Source organism: Mustelus asterias, chromosome 3, assembly GCF_964213995.1.
Source record: "Mustelus asterias chromosome 3, sMusAst1.hap1.1, whole genome shotgun sequence".
Lineage (NCBI taxonomy): Eukaryota > Metazoa > Chordata > Chondrichthyes > Carcharhiniformes > Triakidae > Mustelus > Mustelus asterias.
Window position 1 is genome coordinate 127,767,394 of NC_135803.1, and position 24,302 is coordinate 127,791,695.

The 24,302-nt window shown below is 44.8% G+C and overlaps 1 protein-coding gene and 1 non-coding gene across 2 annotated transcripts in view; both read left to right on the forward strand.

The window, feature by feature from the left end:
- Positions 1 to 24,302, forward strand: part of dnah12 (dynein, axonemal, heavy chain 12) — a 184,003-nt gene that overhangs the window by 57,634 nt on the left and 102,067 nt on the right. The window contains exons 18-27 of the mRNA XM_078203274.1: positions 779 to 1,061; positions 6,514 to 6,633; positions 9,309 to 9,465; positions 9,991 to 10,163; positions 12,544 to 12,696; positions 13,730 to 13,969; positions 18,259 to 18,504; positions 19,222 to 19,341; positions 19,568 to 19,677; positions 20,509 to 20,692. Coding sequence (XP_078059400.1) covers positions 779 to 1,061; positions 6,514 to 6,633; positions 9,309 to 9,465; positions 9,991 to 10,163; positions 12,544 to 12,696; positions 13,730 to 13,969; positions 18,259 to 18,504; positions 19,222 to 19,341; positions 19,568 to 19,677; positions 20,509 to 20,692 — 1,786 coding nt within the window. The remainder of the gene's footprint in view (positions 1 to 778; positions 1,062 to 6,513; positions 6,634 to 9,308; positions 9,466 to 9,990; positions 10,164 to 12,543; positions 12,697 to 13,729; positions 13,970 to 18,258; positions 18,505 to 19,221; positions 19,342 to 19,567; positions 19,678 to 20,508; positions 20,693 to 24,302) is intronic.
- trnay-gua (transfer RNA tyrosine (anticodon GUA)) lies at positions 11,230 to 11,319 on the forward strand. The gene is given in 2 exon segments: positions 11,230 to 11,268; positions 11,284 to 11,319. It is a non-coding gene; the product is annotated as a tRNA-Tyr (tRNA).

Consider the following 24,302-nt stretch of genomic DNA (forward strand, 5'->3'; position numbering starts at 1 on the left):
ATGTGGACCAATCCATGGAGAGGTTTGAAACAAGGATGAGAATTTTAAAATAGAATTGTTGCCAGACTGGGAGACAATATAGAGTGGCAAGCACAGGATAAACCGGATTTGGTGCAAGTTAAGTTGTGGGTTGCAGAATTTTGGATAAGCTCAAGCTTATTGATAGTCCAAGATGGGAGGCTGGCCTAACATACATTGGAATAGTCAAGTCCTGACGCTTTCAGCAAGGACAGCCTGCCAACTTGAAAATGCCCAATTTGTCCCAATCTCTGCTTTCTATCCATTAACCAACCCTCCATTCATGCTAATATTAGGTAAAAAGGTAAAATCACCACAGTCCCAGATGACCCTGGACTGCTCTTCCTTTGCGGGGGGGGGGGGGGAGAGCTGATTGGTGGTGATTTAACCTGAGGATCACTACACCTCAGGCGAGGGGCAAGGTTGAGCAGGCAGGCCTTCATGAATAGCCTCAGCTGGTATGGAAATTGAACCTATGCTGTTGGCTTTGCTCTGCATCATGAACCAGCTGTCCAGCCAACTGAGCTCAACCAAGTGCAGCAAAATGGTGTTGAAGCAGAAGATAAGCCATGATCTCATTGCATGGCAGATCTGGCTAGAACGGCTGAATGGCCTACCCCTACTCCTATTTGTTACGTTTCCCTGTTTAATTGTATTTGTAATGTGCCTTGGAACTTTACTGTTATATTAAGGGCACTATGTAAGTGTAAATTATTGTTGAGGCTGCAGTATCCTGATGTTTTATTCTTAATATTTCCAGGTTTTTCTTTCTCTCTAATGACGAAATGCTAGAAATCCTTTCTGAAACTAAGGATCCATTGAGAGTACAACCTCATCTGAAGAAGTGTTTTGAGGGTATTAATAAACTGGAATTCCTTCCCAATCTGGACATCATTGCAATGTTCAGTAGTGAAGGTGAACGAGTTGAACTAATTGAAAGGATTTGCACTGCTGAAGCTCGTGGTGCTGTTGAAAAATGGCTGGTTCAGGTGGAAGATATCATGCTAAGAAGTATACATGATGTTATTGAACGATCACAACAGGTATGAGTTAATTTTCATCTTAGAATCCATAGAACCCATAGAGTGCAGAAGGAGACCATTCGGCCCATCGAGTCTGCACCGACCACAATCCCAGCAAGGCCCTATTCCCATAACCCCATGCATTTACCCTAACTAGTCCCCCTGACACTAAGGGGCACTTAGCCAATCCACCTAACCCGCACATCTTTGGACTGTGGGAGGAAATCGGAGCACCTGGGGGAAACCCACGCAGACACGGGGAGAACGTGCAAACTCCACTCAGACAGTGACCCAAGCCGAGAATCGAACCCGGGTCCATGGCACTGTGAGGCAGCAGTGCTAATCACTGTGCCACCGTGCTGCCCTAAATCTTCATGAATCATCTTACATGAATCATGTAAGTGAGATTAGAATGTTCAGCAAATCTATCTAAATAATATGCCAAAGATTATTTTTTCATGATTGTTGTTGTCAAAATGTGTCATCGTTTTTTGAGCAGCTCAAATCCAATTTCTGCATGGTAAAATTATAATTAGACAAATTTATTACGTATTTTTAAGAAAAATGCTGTTGGATGTTTTCCAATTCCGGTTTTCAATATCTTTCTTCTTTCATCGCGAAAGTCCCAATTTATCTTTCCGTGTGTCATTTTTGACAAATAGAACCATAGAATTCCTACAGTACAAAAGAGGCCATTCGGCCCATCGATGCTGCAGACAGAGTATCTTACCAAGACCCAATCCCCACCCTATCCCTGTAACCCCACGTATTTACCTCTTGAATCCACCTAATCTGTACATCTTGGGACACCATGGCCAATCCACCTAACCTGCACTTCTTTGGACTGTGGGAGGAAACCGGAGCACCCAGAGGAAACACACGCAGACACAGAGAGAATGTGTACACTCCACACAGACTCCACCCAAGGCTGGAATCAAACCTGAGTAGCTGAATAATGTATGAGAGCCAGTTAAACTAAGTCTTTCAAAAAGTTGATTGATTTTTTGAGATTTGAGGGGAATCAGGAATTATCCTTTCAACTGGGTAAAATTTACAAATTTCATTGGGAATTGATTATATTAGTTAAAATATCTACAAGAACATGAGTAGTTCACAATCATACTATTGCAGTAAATATTTTTCATTTCAGTGAACAGTTTTGTTAACCTAGTGTAACCTATACACTAAATATTTTACAAGGTTCAGCATGAATACCCATTTCTGTGAGCAGCCCTTCTATTCGTTACAATCCAGAATGCCACTTTTGTCTGCCAATATTTAGACAATATTTCTTCTTCCGGTCCCATATGAGATAATGGTAGCTAGACTCCGATACCGGCCCCAGTCCATCACAATTACCTTCACTCCAGCCCAGGTGGTGCCCCGCTCTTGCAGGTCCTCCTTAAGTGTACTTCACCATGTCTTCTTTGGCCAACCCCATCTTCCTTTTCCATCTGGTGTTGTCCATTCTACTGCCTCTCTGGCGGGAGGTGAAATAAGTGTCGTGTCAGTATTGCCAGTCTCCATTGTCTCCGTCATGGCAGATGCTTCCAATCCAATTCTCTATGGCACTGCTTCTTCATTGGTGATGAAGTAGCTCTATGTGATGCCCAGGATCTTAATGTGAAACACTGGTGAAATAGGTCAAACTTATGTGACACTCTTCCATGTATTGCTGACATAGATTGCAGTTCGTACTACTATAAACATGTAGATTCGCAGCTTCATGGCTATGTTGCTAGTGTGGATGCCCAGACTGTGGAGCTATTGGAAGACTGATGCCCCCTCCAGTTGTTGCAATTACTGAGGTTTCCTTTCTTTGACAGCTTGATGATTACTCCCTGCCTCCTTTGTAGTCCAATCTTGTTGAACAGTTCCATAAGCTCTGCTGTGACTGTGTTCTTGCCATGATTCAATAACTCTGCTGGTTCTCATCAATCCCGGGTTCCTTGTTGTTCTTCAGGCTGTTGATGACACTTTGGACCTCTGATCTGGCAATTTCCGTCAGGTTGATGTTAAGCTGCTGTGTTGTCATCGATCTCAAACATGGAGTTGGGGCTGGGCTGGTTGAGGATGTCACAAAAGTGTTCCACTGATCTTGCCTCCTGCTCTTCATCCATCAATAGCAACCATCCATCATTGCCTTTGATCAGTATAGTGGTGTTACGTCTTGTGCAAGTCTGTTCCTGCACAATCCTGTCCAGCATCTTGGAATCATTGCAATTGTTGCTTTTAACTCTCTCCATTTTAATTTGACTCTCCTGCAATTCTTCTTCACAGCTTTATCCAGTCTTCTGCACCTCCCATCATCTTCCTCATCTTTGTTCAATATTCTTTTCCTGGTTCCTCTTGCTGTTCATGTGACACGGTGGCACAGCGGTTATCTGTGTAGAGTTTGTACATTCTCCCTGTGTTTCGTGGGTTTCCTCTGGGTGCTCCCACAGTTGAAAGACTAGGTTAGGTGGAGTGGCCATGTTAAATTGCCCCTTAGTGTCCCAAGATGTGTAGGTTAGATGGATTAGCCATAGGAAATATGTGGGGTTATGTGGCTAGGGCTGGGGGGAGAGAGCCTGGGTAAGATATGCTGTCGGAGAGTTGGTGCAGACTCGATGGACTGAATGGCCTCTTCTGCACTGTAGGGATTTTATGTATATGATCCGCTAGCTTTCTTTCATCAGTCAATTTCCACATTGGGTCAGTGACGAAGGCTTTGATGAAGGATCATCCCAACTCGAAACGTTTGCTTCTGATCATCAATTGAGCCTGACAGCAGGTTCCTGAAGAACACAGTAAAAACCCAGCCAAACTATAACCGAAATGCCCCTTGTCGGTAATGTTCTTTATTGATTTGTTCATGGGATGTGGGTGTTGCTGACTTAGCCAGCATTTATTGCCGATCCCTAATTTCCTGTGAGAAGGTGCTGGTGAGATGCCTTCTTTAACTGCTGCAGTCCTTGTCACGTAGGTGCACTCAGTGCTGTTAGGGAGGGTGTTCCAGGATTTTGACCCAGTGGGAGTGAATGAACAGCGATATATTTCCAAGTCAGGATGGTGAGTGACTTGGAGCAGAACTTCCAGGTGGTGGTGCTCCCATCTACCTGTTGACCTTGTACTCCTAAATGATAGTGGTGTACGGTTTGCTGTCTGAGACATCTTGGTGAGTTCCTGAAGTGCATCTTGTAGGTGGTATACAAACTGTGTGTTGGTGAAGGGAATGGATGTTGTGGGTGGGCGCCAATCAAGTCGGCTGTCTTGTTCTGTTGAGCTTCTTTAGTGTTATTGAAGCTGCACTCATCCAGGCAAGAGGAGCGGATTCCATCACACTCCCGAAATATGTCTTGTAGATGGCGGACAGGTTTTGGGGGGACCAGGAGGTGATTTACTCATTGCATGATTCCTGGTTTCTGAACTGCTTTTGTAGCCGCAGTATTTATACAGCTGGTTCAGTTCAGTTTCTGGTCAATGATAATTTCCAAGATGTTGATAGTAGGAATTCAGCAATAAATTCACCATTGAATGTTAAGGGACGATGGTTATATTATGTCTTGTTGGAGATGGTCATTGCTGGCACTTGTGTGGCATGAATGTTATTGCTAATCAATTTCCACTCGATAGCACTGTTGACGACCACTTCTATAACTTTAGTGATGATCGAGAGTAGACTGATGTGGCGGTAATTGGCTAGGTTGGATTTGTCCAGCTTGTGTACAGAACATATCTGGGTAATTTTCCATATTCTATCGTCAGTATTATAGCTGTAGTGGAACAGCTTGGCTTGGGGTGCAGCAAGTTCTGAACTACAAGTCTTCAGTACTATTGCTGAAAAATTGTCAGAGCCCATAGCCATTGCTGTATCCAGTGACTTCAGCCATTTCTCGATATCACATGGAGTGAATCAAGTTGGCTGAAGACTGGCATCTGTGATGCTGGAGATATCTGGAGGAGGCCAGGATAGATCATCCATTTAGCACTTCTGGCTGAAGATAGTTACTGATTTGCTGGGCTGCCCCAACATTGAGGATGGGGATATTTGGGGAGCCTTGTCTTCCAGTGAGTTGTTTAATTGTCCACCACTATTCATGACTGGATGTGGCAGGACTGCAGAGCTTTGATCTGATCCATTTGTTCTGAGATTGCGTAGCTGCTTTCATTGTTTGGCATGCAAGTAGTCCTGTGTTGTTGCTTCACCAGTTTGACACCTAATTTTTAGGTATGCCTGGTGCTGTTCCTGGCATGCCCTTCTGCATTCTTCATTGAACCAAGGCTGATCCTTTTACTTGATAATAATGGTGGAGTGGGGTTATGCCTGGCCTTGAGGTTACAGATTGTTGTTGAATACAATTCTGCTGCTGCTGATGGCCCACAGCACCTCATAGATGCTAGTCTTGAGTTGCTAAAGTTGCTCAGAATTTTAGTGGTAGTGCCACACAACATGATGGAGGATATCCTCAATGTGAAGACAGGACTTTGTTGCCACAAGGACTGTGCGGTATTTACTCCTATCAATATTGTCACGGACAGACACATCTGCAGGAGGCTGATTGGTGAGGATGAGGTCAAGTATATTTTTTGCTCTTGCTGGTTCCCTCACCACATGCTGCAGACCCAATCTAGCAGTTATGTCCTTTAGGACTCTGCCAGCTCGGCCAGTAGTTCTGCTACAGAGCGTCTCTTAGTGATGGACATTGAAGTCCCCCACCCAGAGTATATTCTCTTGCCATTCTCAGTGCTTCCCTCAAATAGTGTTCAACATGGAGGGGCAGCATGTGGTAATTAGCAGGAGGTTACCATGTCAATGACCTGATGTTTTGAGACGAGTGGTGGGACAGGATATACCTAGTGATGGTGGTGTCTGGGACATTGTATGTAGTGTATGATTATATCAGGCTGTCAGCTCTCCCAATTTTGACAAAATGGGCGTGATCTTACCTGCTGTTCATGCCATGCTCCCACTGCAGCGAGGTCGGAGTATTTGGTGGCCAGCCAAATCTCCATTCACAGCAGCAGGATGGGAAAATCCCGCCAGTGTTATCAGTGATAAGATTCCGGCCAATTTGTTAGTAAGGAGGGCTTTGCTGTTGTTGTTTTGGTGCCTAGATCAATCTGTCTAGTTGTAGTGATCATGATACAAATGTGGCTTACTGGAGTGGCATACTGGACCATTTCAGAGGGCAGTTAAGGCTGGAGCAGCTAAGTTTGCCTGAAAGGGCATTGGTGAACCAGACAGGCTTTTACAAAAATCCTTCGGCTCTTAATTCTAGATATTTTGAAATCTATTGCTGTGGGATTCGAACCCAGGTCCCCAGAGGATTACCTTGGATCACTAGTCAAGTGATAAAGCCACAATGCCACCACATCCTCCTGTGTTCCTAATCAGATATATGTTTAAATCTTTAAGAGAAATCTTCTGTATTAAGTATTTGTGAGTGGTATCTAATGTTTTGTATTGATAAATAATCTTGTGTTCATGTAGGATTATCCGGAAAATAAGAGGTCAGATTGGGTGATAAGTTGGCCTGGCCAGGTTGTAATTTGCGTATCTCAGATGTACTGGACCACAGAGGTGGAGACTGCAATCCGAAGTGGAACACAGGTAAAAACTTTCGGCATTGAATTATTTTCTAATATTGTCTATGGCAAGCTGTTCAAGGTGCTGGTGGATTGATACAGTGGGTACGTGTCAACAGCTGCCAGGAAAGTGGCTACATGATTTGCCAGAGTAATTGCTCACCAATAAAGATCGATAGAGTCGTCATACCTTCACCTCCCCTTCCCTTTCAGCATTCAGAAGGGACAGTTTGCTCAGTGACAGTGGCCCACTCTTCCAGGACCCTGCATCAGGCTCAAATAGTGACCAGAAACCCACAACTTGTGGGGAACAGTCACTCACCTGTGCTTTTCCATGAATTAGCCAATTAATGGCTAGAAGATAGACTCACCATACACTGTTTGGCCTTTTCCAGATCTTGACAAAAAGTCATTAATTTGAAAATTTAGAAATTGTGTTTTTAATTCTAAAGTCCAAATAGTTAATGTAAACTGTGAATAGCAGTGGTCCCTGCACTGATCCTTCTGGAACACCACTTTCCACCTTCTGCCACTCTGAATAATAACTCTGCACTCTCACACTCTGCTGTATGTCTTCAATTCAGCTGGCAATATGTTCTACACATATTTCCAGACTCCACATTCTCTAACCTTATTCATTAGTCTGTTATGGGGCACCTTATCAAAGGACTTTTGAAAATCCAAATAAATTACATCTGCTGCGTTACCAATGTCAGCTCCTGAACAAAAATCAATAAAGTTAGTCAAGCAAGATTCTCCCATTTGAAATCCATGCTGACTGTATATTATTTTCTTTTCTAGGTGTCCTTCTATTCTCTCCTTTCATGGGGATTCCTTTATTTTTCCTACCACTGCTGTCTATACTTCCTGGGGCATGTTCTCTCCCCCTTCTTACATGTAGGAATTGTGTCAGTTAAGTACTGGTCCTCTGGAACTATGGGGGCGATCCTCCCTGCCCATTGTGCTGCTCGAATAGCGCAGCGGGCCGGCAAACATCAGCGGGGTGAGGGGGGGGGGGCTGTAGCCAGACTTGCGACCAGCGTCCAGCCGATCGCGAGTCTCACAGGCCTTTTTATTTTGACATAATCAGGCTGGCGCCGATTTCGCAATTGAAATCGCAATTTCAATATATAATACTGGGTGTCTCCCCCACTGCCGGGAGCGGTTCCCACCAGTGGGGATTAAAGCTGGTCTCCTCTGTACATCTCCTCTGTACCTACTCCCCAGCACCTTAAACTGTGTCCTCTCGTAGCAGCCATTTCAGCCCTGGGAAAAAGCCTCTGAGAATCCAACCTCTCAACATCTTGTAAACCTCTATCAGGTCACCTCTCATCCTTCGTCTCTCCAAGGAGAAAAGACCGAGCTCCCTCAACCTATCCTCATAAGGCATGCCACCCAATCCAGGCAACATCCTTGTAAATCTCCTCTGCACCCTTTCTATGGCTTCCACATCCTTTCTGTAATGAGGCGACCAGAACTGGGCACAGTACTCCAGGTGGGGTCTGACAAGGGTCTTATAAAGCTGCATCATTATCCCCCGACTCCTCAACTCAATCCCTTGATTGATGAAGGCCAGCACACCATACGCCTTCTTAACCACCTCCTCCACCTGCGAGGCCGATTTAAGAGTCCTATGGACCCGGACCCCAAGGTCCTTCTGATCCTTTACACTGCTAAGTCTTACCCCTGATATTATACTCCTTCATCCCATTTGACCTGCCAAAATGGACCACTACACATTTATCCGGGTTGAATTCCATCTGCCACTTCTCCGCCCAGTCTTGCATCCTATCTATGTCACTGCAGCTTCTGACATCCCTCCAAACTTTCCACAACACCACCAATCTTCGTGTCGTCGGCAAACTTGCCAACCCATCCCTCCACTTCCTCATCCAGGTCATTTATGAAGATGACAAACAGCAAGGGTCCCAGAACAGATCCCTGGGGCACTCCACTGGTGACCAACCTCCATTCAGAAAAAGACTCATCTACAACCACTCTCTGCCTTCTGCAGGCAAGCCAGTTCTGGATCCACAAGGCAACAGCCCCTTGTCATGCCCTCTCACTTTCTCGAGAAGTCTTGCATGGGGGAACCTTATCGAACGCCTTGCTGAAGTCCATGTAAACCACATCTACCACTTTTCCTTCGTCAATGTGTTTAGTCACATTTTCAAAGAACTCCACCAGGCTCGTAAGGCACGATTTGCCTTTGACAAAGCCATCCTGACTACTTTTGAGCATATTAAACCTCTCTAAATGTTCATAAATCCTGTCCCTCAGGATCTTCTCCATCAACTTACCAACCACTGAGGTTAGACTCACTGGTCGGTAATTTTCTGGGCTATCCCTATTCCCTTTCTTGAATAGCTTCTTGAAATTAGCTGCTGTTTACTAGGAAATATAAAAAAAACATTTTCGATTTGAAAAATGGTTTTGCAGCAGCCTTAACCCAAATAAGATGCAAGCACCATTCAAGTGATTTCATTGGGCTTTAGCAATTTAGACAAAAAGACAATCTTAAGCTATTACACAACAATATTAGCTGTGTGGCACTTGACCAGGGCTTGGAAATATGTCTATTCACTTTATTTCAAGGAAATGCTGCATGGTTCAAGATGTTGTACAGTGGAGCAAAGTTCACCAAAAAGATTACAAGACTCACTTCAAAAATGTTAACCACCTCTTCTATTTCTTTCTTAGGGTCTGAAAAAATATAGTAATAAACTTCAAAAACAGCTGCACGATATTGTGGAGCTGGTAAGAGGGAAACTTTCCAAACAGACTCGTATAACACTTGGTGCCTTAGTAACGATTGATGTACATGCCAGAGATGTTGTGGAAGACATGATTAAACAAGGTATTCAGCAGGTCATCCTAAAATTTGAACAAGTCACTTGGAGCGCATACATTTTATTGATTATGAATTTTGTATCACTCTAGCCTTTGAGTCAGAAGGCTGTGGGTTCAAGTTCTTCTCCAGAGACGTAAGCACAAAAATATAGGCTGACATTCCAGTGTTGTACAGAAGGAATACTGCGGTGTCAGATGTACCATCTTTTGGATGGAACTTTAAACCATGGTCCTGTCTGCTCTCCAAGCTGGACATAAAAGGTACATGGTCCTATTTCAAAGAACAAGGGAGATATCCCCCGTATGCTGGCCAATATTTATCCTCAATCAACATACATACAAAATTAGATTATCTGGTCATTTCACATTGCTGTTTATTTGAGCCTGCTTGAAAAAGTACTTCATTGGCAGAAAGTGTTCTGTGTCGTCCTGAATCCATGATAGGTGCCATATAAATGCAAGTCTTTTTTTCTTATTTTATTCTGTGCTGTATTTTATGTATATGATTACATTTAGCAATTCTTTCAAACAGCTGTCTCAAATGAGACTGACTTCCAATGGCTTGCTCAACTTCGCTATTACTGGAAAAATGAAAATGTCCGCGTTCATATCATCAACTGCGATGTAAAATATGCTTATGAATACCTTGGTAACTCACCACGCCTGGTAATTACCCCACTGACAGACCGATGCTACCGCACTTTAGTAAGTTCTTAAAGGTGGACCACAAAGTTGTTTCTCTGAATTTATTTCCTCTTCTTTACAAAGATGCGAGTCAGAATTTGCCAGGGATATTTGCCAGTCTCCTGCTGTATGTTTGGGATACCTGTCCAAACCTCCAGAAAACGCACAGATCCAGTTGTATTAGATGTGCATGTTTTCTGGATGTCTCTAGTTTGCCTTTCCCACTCTAGCTGCCCTTTGGAAGGCTAACGGCAACTTGAGGATGGGACCAGTCACAAGATGTTTCTACACTGGGATTCCTTTAGTTTAGTCAGTGTATTAGGAGGCCAGTATGCTAGATGAGTCGAGATGCATTGGCCTCCAAAGGGGAGAAAATGTACCTTACTGGAAGGGTCCAGACTAGGAGAGTGGTCTGGATTACTGAAAAAAATAAGGATCATGGTTATGGAAGGGGCTGGAGTATTCCATTTTCTCAGTTTGCAAATAGCAGAATTTCTGCCAGCCATTTTCTAGGAAGTAGTGGAGATGGATGTGTTCAAAATGTGATTGCCCTCACTTGGTCCTTGCTGATGAGGTGTCATCCCCCAACCCCTCAAATGTTGGGGGGAGTCAATGCTGAAGGGCCACCAGTGGAAATGATCAAGATCTATGAATTTTTAATCGTACAACCTTATAGCAGACACCCAATTAATATGAAAAAAATGCAAGATTTTCTTCATATCTGCAAGGAGCTCCTTTAATCACTTTGCTATAAACTAAATACTGGATTTAGCCCCTTTTATTGTCAGGTATCCTTTTTTTGTTTCCCTGCTTGTGTTCTTCCATGTAAAATTATCAGCAATGAATGCATTACCCAGATGCCATTTACAACAGCAGTTGATGTCACATGTTTTACAGACTCTTTCTTTCACGTGTTTATTTTTTCTGCTCCTTTTTTCTCTTGCATTTTATCCTTCTCAGTGCGCTTTCTTCTCAAATATTGTCCATTTCAGTTTAATTTTACAGCCTAATTAGAAGAGTTCTGTGATCACAGACAGACTCACTTCCCTCAACCACTCCGATTTGTAATGATTTGATTAATTTTTTCCCTTCGATAGCTCAGCCGGGGTAGAGTGGAGGACTGTAGATGATTCAAACTGACATCCTTAAGTCGTTGGTTCAATTCCGGCTCGAAGGAAGCCCAATATCCACTTTGGGTGGCATGGTGGCACAGTGAAATCATAGAAATCATAGAAAGCCTACAGTGCAGAAGGAGGCCATTCAGCCCATCGCGTCTGCACCGACCACAATCCCACCCAGGCCCTACCCCCACATATTTACCCGCTAATACCTCTAAGCTACGCATCTCAGGACTCGAAGGGGCAATTTTTAACCTTGGCCAATCAACCTAACCCGCACATCTTTGGACTGTGAGAGGAAACCGGAGCACCCGGAGGAAACCCATGCAGACACGAGGAGAATGTGCAAACTCCACACAGACAGTGACCCAAGCCGGGAATCGAACCCAGGTCCCTGGAGCTGTGAAGCAGCAGTGCTAACCACTGTTCTACCGTGCCGCAGCGATCAGCACTACTGCTTCGCAGCGCCAGGGACCCGGGTTAGATTCCTAGTTTGGGTCACAGTCTGCACGTTCTCCCCTTGTCTGCGTGGGTTTCCTCCGGGTGCTCCGGTTTCCTTCCACAATCCGAAAGACAAGTTAGGTTGATTAGCCATGTTAAATTGCCCCTCAGTGTCAGGGGATTAGCAGGGTAAATATGTGGGGTTACAGGGATAGGGCCCGGGTGGGATGGTTGTCGGTGCAGGCTCGATGGGATGACTGGCTTCTTTCTGCACTGTAGGGATTCTATTACCATCTATTCTATTACACCAATAATCTGCCCTAAATAAAAAGAATCTGCCCTGCAACGCAGAACACAGACTGTCATATCAGCCTTTAAAATAACTTGTGATCTCAAAATTATTTAATAACAAATGTTATTCTAATTTGTCTAGGCTTTATATTTATGCTTATTTATTTCATATTAACAAGCAAAGGAAAATATTCATCAACATATTCTGTAAACAAGATAGACGTGGCTTATAGTGATGGAATATGAAAATGAACCACTTGTTACAATTAACCAGCACAGGCTCATGTGTTACTTTACCTTGGCTGGTTGATGGTTTTCCTTAATCCATTGTTTCAAAAGTATTTTCTCTCGATTGTTACTTGTAAATTCTTCACACAAACATTGATTTAACCTGAAGATGGATGTGACTGTACTGATTGTCCATTAATTGACACAAAATTTAGGTTAAAAGATATTTGGAGAAAGAAACTTAATTTTTATGGACTTGAAATGTGTAATCATTCTTGGACGTTGTGCAGAAATCTTTGACAAGATCACTTTCTTCTTGGCAGATTGGAGCCTTTTTTCTGAACTTGGGTGGAGCACCTGAAGGCCCTGCAGGGACAGGAAAGACAGAATCTGTTAAAGACTTGGCAAAGGCAGTTGCTGTACAATGTGTTGTCTTCAACTGTTCTGATGGACTGGACTACATTGCTATGGGAAAAGTAATTGATAATTTTGAAACCTATTCATGATGTAGTTGAAGTTCATTAAAGTTAAAATTTTAAATTGCGCAGCCGTGGCTGGTGTGGGGAGTGTGGAATGTGTTGTCAAACTCCACTTGTTTGTGAAAAAAATACTTGCTTTATTTAGCGCCCCTATAAATATTCCAAATCATTTCATAATTTGAAATGTATCATGCCTGTTATATGTAACGGAACATTACTCTTAATTAAATCTTCTTGTGCACAAAGTTGCACTGAGGTGAATTGCAACGAATCTATTTTGATTTTGATTGAGAATGTTGGTCAGTACTTCAAGCTCATTAGAATTATTAGATTCCAAATATTCTCCTAAACCTCACAAAAGATTGATCTAATATTTTCATCAACATGTCTAATGGCCCAATCATTACTACTGAACTGGGATATCAGAATTGCTCATACTCAAGGCCCTAAATTGTGGTTTTAACCCAGACTTTTCTGACTCAGAGTAGGTGTGGAATGAATCATAGAATCCCTACAGTACAGAAGGAGGCCATTCGGCCCATCGAGTCTGTTCCGACCACAATCCCACCCAGGCCCTATTCCCATAACCCCATGCATTTATCCTGCTAATCCCCCTGACACTAGAGTCAATTTAGCACGGCCAATCAACCTAACCCACACATTTTTGGACTGGGAGGAAACCGGAGCACCTGGAGGAAACCCATGCAGACATGGGGAGAATGTGCAAACTCCACACAGACAGTGACCCTAGGCCGGAATTGAACCTGGGATCCAGGCGCTGTGAGGCAGCAGTGCTAACCACTGTGCCGCCCTTGATGAATATACTTGATGAATATAAACAAAATTACACTGTAAATCTCTCCCGTTTTACAGGCTAATTTTTCTCCTTTATTGTGGAGTGGCTATTGTTTCCTTTTCATTTAACGTTCCAAGTACATAACACACTTCAACTATATAGCTGTTCTGACAAAATATATAGATTATTATACAAACTATAACAGCTGTGTGAAGCTTGTTTTATCCTCTTCAGTTTTTTAAAGGATTGGCTTCCTCAGGTGCCTGGGCATGCTTCGATGAATTTAATCGTATTGAGCTGGAAGTGTTATCTGTAGTGGCTCAGCAGATCCTTTGCATCCAAAGAGCAATCCAAAACAATCTTGAGGTCTTTTTATTCGAGGGGACTGAGCTACGACTAAATCCAAATTGTTTCGTTGCCATTACAATGAATCCAGGATATGCAGGACGCTCTGAATTACCTGACAATCTGAAGGTACACATTGTTTTATCTGTTTGCATATATATATAGAATATAGAATATAGAATCCCTACAGTGCAGAAGGAGGCCATTCGGCCCATCGAGTCTGCACCGACCACAATCCCACCCAGGCCCTACCCCCACATATTTTACCCGCTAATCCCTCTAACCTACGCACCTCAGGACTCTAAGGGGCAATTTTTAACTGGCCAATCAACCTCACCCGCACATCTTTTGGACTATATAAAGGTTAATTGCTGGTTTATTATTTCCAGTTGCCACTTGATTGAATGTTGTTGTTGATGGATCTGACTGCAAAGGTTTGGGCCGGAATTCTCCCAAAAAATTCTGAGTGCTGAATTTGTGGGTAAACTGGAGTAATTCAGGCTGTTTTTTTCAGTGGGAGTTCAGACTAGAATCTCCAACACTCTGCATTACAGTGGCCGCCAGTGTGAATATCACTAAATTTCAGGGGGTGAGGCCTAATGTCACCCGGGAGGCTGAAACCAGTGGGCCTCTGTGCACGCGCCGTGAACTGTCAGCATCCCGTTTGCTAGCCAGCTCGATCACTGGCCAGCCCGGGACCCCCGCAGTGCGGGCCCCCCAACCCCCATCCCACGGCCTGATCGCAACCCCCGACCATTCACAGGACAGCCCCGACGCCCCGCCCCGTCCCAGACCACCCTGATCTCCAGCCCCCCCCTACTCCACAGTTCTTCCCACAGCTCCCCCAGGCAGTGCCGACCCCTCATTGGGCAGATGCCCTCCCCCCCCCAGCCCACCCCAATCTCCAGCCGATCCCCCCCTCGCAGTGCAGACCCCTCAGCTGACCTCCCACAACTGCCCCCGGCTTAACCACCCCCCCACCCCGCTGACCCCCCATCCTCCCCCCGGCTGACCCCCCCAACCTGCCCCGATCACCAGTCCCCCCCCCCTCCCCCCAGTGATGGTCCCCCCACCCCGCAGTGCGGACCCCCCTGGAGGCAGACCTCCGGCTGACCACCCCTCCCCCAGCCCACCCAAATTACTGGCCTCCCTCCTGCCCCGACCAAATGCAATGGCAGAGTGGCAGCGGGAGCCCCCACTCCTACTGATTGCCCCAATAGGCCCTACTCCTAATAGGCCTTGACCCCTTGGCACTGTCCCATGCCCAGTGGGCAGTGCCAAGGTGCCCCCTAGGCATGGGCACTTTGCCCATTGGGCAGTGCCAGGGTCACAGACTGGCACTGCCAGAATGCCCATGCCCAGGGGCACCACCGCCCGACCCCCTGGGGGGCTCCGATTGCCCCCCTTCACTCCTGCAGGGTCGTTCCAATAGTTCCCCAAAAGTGGGGACCTACTGTAAACCCCACTAGAGTGAAATACTCTGGCGGGGTGGGAGAGGCGAGAGGGCCCGGAGAATTCAGTCCCGGGCCCACTAATTACATTTAAATTATATTGAAAACAGATGAAAATCACTTACCTAGTCCTCCCACCGGTTTCCAGCGCGGATCTAACGAAGCCAGAAATCCGGCGCTGGGAGATGCGTTCACGGCGGGAATGCTCGTGTGAATCCTACGCATGCCTGGCCACAAGATTCTCCCACCCCACTGTGCTAGAATATTAGCGCAAAAGGATGGGGGAATTGCCTCCTTGTTTATAGAGTATGAGCCAAATCTACAGGGGATAGAACAAACTACAAGTCTTTAGTAGATTTAACATGCTGGTAGCTTTCCCTGCTCCTCTGGAATCATCAGATGCCTCCATTATCTGGACCCTTCTGGTATGCACACTATCAGAGCACAAGTACATTACTGTAGGTAGTTGTTTTTTGGATATGGCAGCCCCATTCTGTGCATCAATATTCTGCCTATTAGTATGGTCTGTTTAGGGACCATTAACAGAAGCGAAATACAAATACCTCTTTAATCAATAGAACTACACCAGATTTCTACTTCATTAATGTCCCATTCTAATGGAAGACATACAATGAGACATGGCAGTGTCCTCTGGTACTTTTTGATAAATGCCACATTTTTCACTAAACACCGAGATGAAGCTTGTAGGATCAATCACATCTGTTAAGACCAGGAGCTCATCCATATGTGACACTTAAACAAAATGCTGAAATTTAGGGGGCAATTCTCTCAAAAGTGCTGAATTGGCGGGAAAACTGTTCTAAATCCCAACTGTTCTGACAGTTCAGCTTCTCACCTGAAGCTCCGCACTCTGTGAATATCATTAAAAAATCAGGGGGGGTGAGGCCTATTCACGCCAGAGATTGACAGTTCTGGAGTTCTGCGTATGCGCATTGGCCCCAAACTGTCAAACGCCCGTTTGTTGGCCAGCTCAATCGCCTGGGACCCCCGCAATACTGCCCCTCCAGCCCCCCACCATGGTCCGATTGCGGCCCCCACAGCAATTCCTGGGCCAGCCTTGACCCCCCCCTCCCCGTCTCGGAGCGCCCTGATGTCCAGGCCCCACCCCCCCAGCAGTGGCGATCCCCTCACCCCCCTCACCCCAGCTGACCTCTCTCCCCCCCCCCCCCCCCCCCCCCCCAGCCCGCCCCAATCGCTGCCCTCCCTCCATCCCAGACCAATCCCAATGCAGAGTGGCAACAGGACCCACCACACCCACTGATCACACCTAGGGCCCATCCCTTGGCACTGCCGATGCCCGGTGGGCAGTGCCAATGTGCCCCCTGGGCATGGGCACTTTGCCCCTTGGGCAAGTGCCAAGATGCACAGGCTGGCACTGCCAGGGTGCCCATGCCCAGGACCACCCTCCTGCTGTCCGACCCCTGGGGGGCCCTGATTGCCTCCCCCCTCCCCCTTCATTCCGGCGGGGCCTCCCGCTAGTTCCCCGAACGTGGGGAGCTAGTCTGAACCCTGCCAGAATCAAGTACTCCTGGCGGGGTGGGAGATTCGATCGGTACCTAAAAGGTCCTGATAATTACCTAAAATGCATATTTAAAACATCTTAAAAACAGATATAAATGACTTATCTGCCTTCCCGCCGGTTTCCAGCATGGTCTGGCCGGCGACTGTTCGCCGGCTCTGGGAGATGCGCATGCAAATCCCTGTTCAAGGCCGCAGACGCGCATCTCCCACTGTGACCCGCCAGCAAAGTTGCGGGCCACAATGGGAGAATCACAGCCTTAATTGCAAGCACTGAAGAAGGAACTTCAAATTTTATCATGTCTGACCACAGCACATAGATCAACATTCTTGTAAAGTTCATCCATGAAGCATAATTGAAGATTCAAACCTTTATCAGTATCTAACTGATGGGCATCCAGCTCAGATAATATTCTGCTTCCAACTTTACTTTTGTTAGGATTGTTAAAACTCTGGCAAGGTTTACAAAATCTAGCCCATACATGTAAAACAAATAAACTTGTGACCTCCATCACACTGTATTAACTCAACGCTACTTCAATTATGCAACTCTTCCTTGAGGCTTCTTTGAGGTTCATCAACCAAGATGGCACCGGAGCAAGGCCTGCAAGCTGTGCCCAGCATACTTTCTAATTCTATCTTTTACTCTCGTTCTATGCTTCTAAAACTTCATTCTAACTCTTTTATGACTGCAGCACTACATTCTGCACTCTCTCGTTTCCTTCTCTATGAATGGTATGCTTTGTTATGGCACGCAAGAAACAATACTTTTCACTGTATACTAATACATGTGACAATAATAAATCAAATCCAAACAAATCAAAGGGCTTTTCCCTGCCCTCTTAATGCTGAGTAACCTCAAAATTGAAAAAATAAGTATTTTTATTGAGAGCTTCCATCTCACTGAGGGAGTCTCCGGACCAACCCACATCTATTAACCTGCTCTGAAAACTCTGCCTATAGTTTGGCAGTTGTGACAAGTACCACCACAGCAGCTGAGATAATCATAAGACTCTTAAACAGTCAACAACAATCTAAGTAGAATGACCAACAATATTCTAAAAAAAATGGCAATTCATGCTATCTTCTAATGTTAACGCATTCTTAAAAAAATTCCAGGATCTGAATCTGGATCCATATTTTCACCAGAAAATAATCATTTCTCCTGGGGCCATGCCCTGTCTATATACCAAGTTTCATTGAAGTCCATCCACTAGTTTTTGAGATCTGTTGGCTACAGGCAAACAGAGCAACATGAGTGAAAACATTGCCTCTGCCCACCTAGAGTGGCAAAAATGCTTAGGAGGAGATGACCTCTTTTTACTCAAAGAGTTGTAATAATGCGAAATATATTGACTGAAGGAGTGGTGGGAGTCAATTTGTGTTAACAGACAATCTCTACACCTGAAATTTAAATGTTTTTTTCAGGTTCTGTTCCGGACAGTGGCTATGATGGTTCCGAATTATGCACTGATAGCTGAAATCTCTCTCTACTCCTATGGTTTCCTCAATGCCAAGCCATTGTCTGTGAAAATAGTGATGACTTATAGGTTGTGTTCGGAGCAGCTTTCATCACAATTCCACTATGACTATGGCATGCGTGCAGTTAAAGCTGTTTTAGTTGCTGCTGGCAACCTAAAGCTGAAGTTTCCTGAAGAGAATGAAGATGTTTTGGTAAGCTGTGAAGGAAGTACATTTAAAATAAGAAACAAAATACTGTGGATGCTGAGAATTTGATTTCCAAATTTTTCTATTTTTTATTTCAATCAATAGACCAGGCAGCACCCGTTGAGAGAAATACAGAAACACAAGGTTAAATGGGAATAGAGGGACAGTAATGTCACTAGACTCGTAGTCCTGAGGCCCTAATGTTGTGGGGACACAGGTTCAAATCACACCATGACAGCTGGTGGAATTTAAATTCAATTAATAAATCTGGAATATGTAGCCAGTGATCATGCACATCAGTAATGGTAACCATGAAACTATCATCGATTGTCATAAAACCCCAATTGGTTCACTAATGTCCTTCAGGGAAGGAAATCTGCCAACCTTATCTGGTATGGCTTACATGTGATTCCAAACCCACAGCAATATGATTGACTCTGAACTGTCCACCAAAATGACCCAGCAAACCAAGTTCAAGGGCAATTAGTGATGAACTACAAATGCTGGCCTTGCCAGTGACACCCAGGCCAGAATGCTATTCATGCTGGCAGGATTTTCCCATCCCGCAGCAGTGAATGGAGATTTAGCTGGGTGTCAAATTCTCCAACTTCGCTGCAGTGGGAACGTGGCATGAACGGCCAGTAAGATCGCGTACCCAGTCTTTAATGGTTTTATTTAAATAGCATAACATAACTAGGCAACATATTTCCATTTTGTTTTTAGTTGCTGCGCTCAATCAAGGATGTGAACGAGCCCAAGTTCCTGTCACATGATATTCCATTGTTCAATGGTATCACAAGTGATCTGTTTCCAGGTGTTGAACTTCCTGAAGCTGATTACCGGGTAGGATTTTTTTTCTGCGAATTATGTCATTTGAATCAAATGTCTGGAAATTAAATTTATTTATGGTAACAGATCATGATGAAAAAAACTAATGAGTATAATTTTCTTTCATTTATTTAGGCTCCTCCCTATTGCCCCATGCATTTTTGAAAAGTTATTTCCATCCCTTTCTTTACTAGATCTTCTTTGGTAAATAAATTAATACTTGTGCTTTTTCACAATTTAGCTTTTTCTTGAGTGTACCATTGAATGCTGCGCCAAACAAGATGTCCAACCGGTGAAGCCTTTCCTGGGTAAAATGATCCAAACCTATGAGATGATGATTGTAAGGCATGGGTGAGTGAGAACAAAAAGGGTGTTTCAGCTTTACATAAAATCATTGAAATAACCTCTGTATAAATCTTGATAATGCTCAGAAAACATATGCTGTCACCCTGAGAGAGAGCAACATGTTCCTGCTCAATGGGACCTCAGCCACTCCCTCAGGACAGCATTGCATCTACCTTATTAATCTACTGGAGGATAGATTGGTGGGAGACCCTGCTAGTCCCTAAGAGCACTGGTATCATAACAACATAAGAATCAGGAGCATGATCATATGCTTCCTTGAACCTGCTCTGCCATTCACTTTAATCATGGCTGATTTTCTCCCTCAGCTTCCATTATCTCTTGATTCTATAAGTAATCAAAGACCTACCTTGTCCTGCAAAGAGAAAGGGAAGTATGTCAGTGATTATATCTTGCCTTTTAAAATAGGTAAGCATCAACCCTTTAAGAACAACAGGTTTATGGGTTATCCAATTAACTCTCCCCGTTTCAAGCCAAACTTATTAGTGAGCTGATCTCGCAAAAAATCCAGGGGTCAGTTTATTTCTCTTCCATTGTCTTCACCAGGTTCTGCACTGCGGTCACGGTGATAGTTGTTGTTGTGAAGCAAAAATGATTGACATAAGTTAAACATTATTTCCATAGATCTTCAGGTAATCACCAAAGCTGGTAGCCACAGTCTATTCTTGTTAAAATAAATGGGTAACCTCACACTTGTTGATTTGAACTTAAAAGCTGATATTACGAACAAATTCTCAAGAAAAAGGAAACTGGAATATCAAGACCATATTACTGTGTAAAGCAAATTGTCAGATCATTTCTGCTATTTCCGTAAAATAGATTCATGCTTGTCGGGGAGCCTTTTGCTGGAAAGACCAAGATTTTACATGTCTTGGCAGACACGCTGACACTTATGAATGAACGTGGTTTGAATGAGGAGGAAAAAGTTGTTTATCGCACTGTAAATCCCAAATCAATTACCATGGGCCAACTGTTTGGACAATTTGATCTAGTTTCACATGAGGTAGGTAATTTCTATAATTTCTTTTGGAAACTGACAATTTATGTAGGTCACCCAGATACAACCTGCATCTTTGTTTGAACAGAAATCACCACTCTTAAAATGAGTCATGAACAGGACAAAATGGGAGAAATTTCAAAATAATCGCTAAGAGTCAAAAAGTGGAAATCCTCATTATTTTGTGATGGTTCTGTTGCTTTACAAGTTTTTTAAAATTTTCATTAATGGATGCTCAGTTCCTGTTAGAATCTTCCTTTTCAGTATTTCCTTCACTAATCACCAGGTCAGGAATTGAGGTGGTAGGGTATTAAATGAGTACTTCACATCTGTCTTCACTCATGAGAAGGAGTATGTAGGTACAGGATTCGGGGAGAAGGACTATGAGGTTCTTGAACAGTTTGACATAGGGAGTGAGGAGGTATTGGGGTTTTGGCAGGCTTAAAAGTGGACAAATCCCCAGGTCCGGATGAGTTGTGTCCCAGATTGCTGTGGGAGGCAAGGGAGGAAATTACAAGGACTTTGACCTCCCTTAATTCCTCCCTGGCCTCACACGGAAGGTTCCAGAGGATTGGAGGACAGCTAGTGTGGTTCCACTTTTCAAGAATGGTGGTAGAGATAAACCAGGAATTACAAACCAGTGAATCTCACATCAATGGTAGGGAAACTATTGGTGAAAATTCTGAAGGGGAAAATTAGGCCGCGATTCTCCCAAAAGTGCTGAATTGGCGGGAAAACTGTTCTAAATCCCGACTGTTTTGTCAGTTCAGCTTCTCACCTGAATCTCCGCATTCTGTGCACTGCAGAGATCCCAGTCGCGAATATCATTAAAAACCCAGGGGGCGGGGCCTATTCACGCCGGAGTCTAACAGCTCCCTGGCCAGCCCGGGACCATCGCAGTGCTGCCCCTCCAGGCCCTCCCACGTCCCGATCGCAGCCCCCCCAGCAATTCCTGGGCCAGTCCTGACCCCCTCCCATCCCGGAGCGCCCCAATGTCCAGCCCCCCGCACCCAGCAGTGACGATCTCCCCTCACCCTAGCAGACCCCCCTTGTTGACCCCCCCCCGGGGTCAGACCCCAATCCGGGAGGCAGGCCCCCCCCCTCCCCAGGCAGACCACCTCCCCCACCCCCCCAGCCCGCCCCAATTGATGCCCTCCCTTCATCCCAGACCGATCCTGTCTGCAGAGTGGCAGTGGGACTCTCCACCCCCAACGATTGTTCCTAGGCCCCACCCCCTTGGCACTGTCAATGCCCAGTGAGCAGTGCCAAGTTGCCCCCGGGCATGGGTACATTGCCCTTTGGGCAGTGCCAGGGGTACAGGCTGGCACTGCCAGAGTGCCCATGCCCAGGGGGCTCTACCCCACCACCCGACCCCTTGGGGCACCCCAATTGTCCCCCCTTCATTCCGGCAGGGTCTCCCGCTAGTTCCCCGAATGTGGGGAACTAGTCTGAACCCCGCCGGAGTGAAGTACTCCTGGCGGGGTGGGAGATTTGATCGGGACCTGAAAGTTCCCGATAATGACCTGCTAAACATATTTAAAATACATTTTTAAAAGATTTAAATTACTTACCTGCCTTCCCGTCAGTTTCCAGCGTGGTCTGACCGGCGACTGCTCGTCGGCTCTGGGAGATGCGCATGCGTTTCCCGCACATGCGCAAATCCCAGTACAATGTTGACATCTCCCACCCTGACCCGCTAGAAAAATTGTGGGTCGGGATGGGAAAATCGCGGCATTAATCTCCACTTGGAAAGGCAAGTTTTGATCAGGGATGTTCAGCATGGCTTTGTCAGAGGGAAGTCATGCTTAACAAATTTGATTGAATTTTTCAAGGAGGTAATTGGGTGTGTAGATGAGGGTAGTGCAGTTGATGTAGTTTATACGGATTTCAGGAAAATCTTTGATAAGTTCTCATATGGGAGACTGATAAAAGAAGTAAAGACACATGGGACTCAGGGCAACTTAGAATCATAGAAGAATCATAGAAACCCTACAGTGCAGAAGGAGGCCATTCGGCCCATCGAGTCTGCACCAACCACAATCCCACCCAGGCCCTACCCCCACATATTTACCCGCTAATCCCTCTAACCTACGCATCCCAGGACTCTAAGGGGCAATTTTTAACCTGGCCAATCAACCTAACCCGCACATCTTTGGACTTGGCAAGTTGGATCCAAAATTGGCTTTGTGGTAGGAGGCAATGGGTGGTGGTCGGAGTCTGTTTGTGTGACTGGAGGCTGGTGTCCAATGGTGTACCACAGGGATCAGTGCTAGATTCCTTATTGGTTGTGACATATATAAATGATATCGATGAGAATGTTGGGGTGATGATGAGTAAGTTTGTGGATGACATGAAGATTGATAGGGTGATTAATAGTGAGGAAGAAGATCTTAGGTTGCAGGGAGATTTAGACGGGTTGGTCAGATAGGCAGATTAGTGACAAATTGAAATTAACTGTGAAAAGTGCAAGGTGATGCACTTTGGAAGAAGAAACAAAACAAGGGAGTACTCAATGAATTGCAGGACACTAGGAAGCTCAGAGAGACAGAGGGATCTTGGGATGCTTGTCCACAGATCCCTGAAAGCAGCAGGACAGGTTAATAAGGTAGCAAAGAAGGCATATGAGAGGACACTTGCCTTTTTCTGGCCTAGATTATAAGAGCAAGGAGGTTATGTTGGAGCTCTACAAAACTTTGCTTAAGCCATAGCTGGAGTACTGTGTGTAGTTCTTGTTGCTTCACTCTAGGAAGGAGCACTGGAGAGTGTATATGGGAGATTCACTAGGATGTTGTATGGGATGGAGCATTTGAGCTATGAAGAGAGGCTGGAAAGGCTCGGGTTGTTTTCTTTGGAGCAGAGAAGGTTGAGGGGGGGACCTGATTGAGGTGTATAAGATTATGAGGGTGTGGACAGGGTGGATAAGAAGTAGCTGTTCCTCTTAGTTGAAGGATCAGTAACGATTTTAAGGTGAGGGGCACAGGTTTGGAGAGGATTTAAGGAAAAATTATTTCACCTGGAAGGTGGTGGAAATCTGGAATGCACCCTCGCGAGGGTAGTAGAGGTGGGAAACCTCACAACCTTTCAAAAGTACATGGGTGCGCGCTTGAAATGTTACGACATTCAAGGCTATGGGCCAAGTGCTGGAAAGTGGGATTAGTGTAGATTTAGTGTAGTTTTGTTGGTATAGACTTGATGGCTCGAAGGACCTCTTCTGTATTGTATGAGATCTGTCAGTCCTGTTCCTGCTTTATTTAGATTTCTGAGAGCTCTAACTCGCAACAATTAAATGCTGAGCTAGAAGTAATATTTTGTATTTTCAGTTGCATGTTTGAAAGAATGATTTTAAAAACATATTTGCTTGCAATCTTATCAAATAAAAGGAGGCAAAATACAAATAAACTATGTAACCAAGAAATGAAAGGGGAGGAGCATTATAAATTTTTCCTTAAATCTAACTCTGTTAACAAGATCAACATTTCTTGTGAATTCCAAGTTATATTTTACAAAAGTTGTGTAACTGTGCCCAAGAAGGTGGGTAGGCAATCTACTTCCAGGTTTTTTGCTATGACCCAACATCTCAGAAATGTTCCAAGATTATCAAAGTTATACTTTCCTA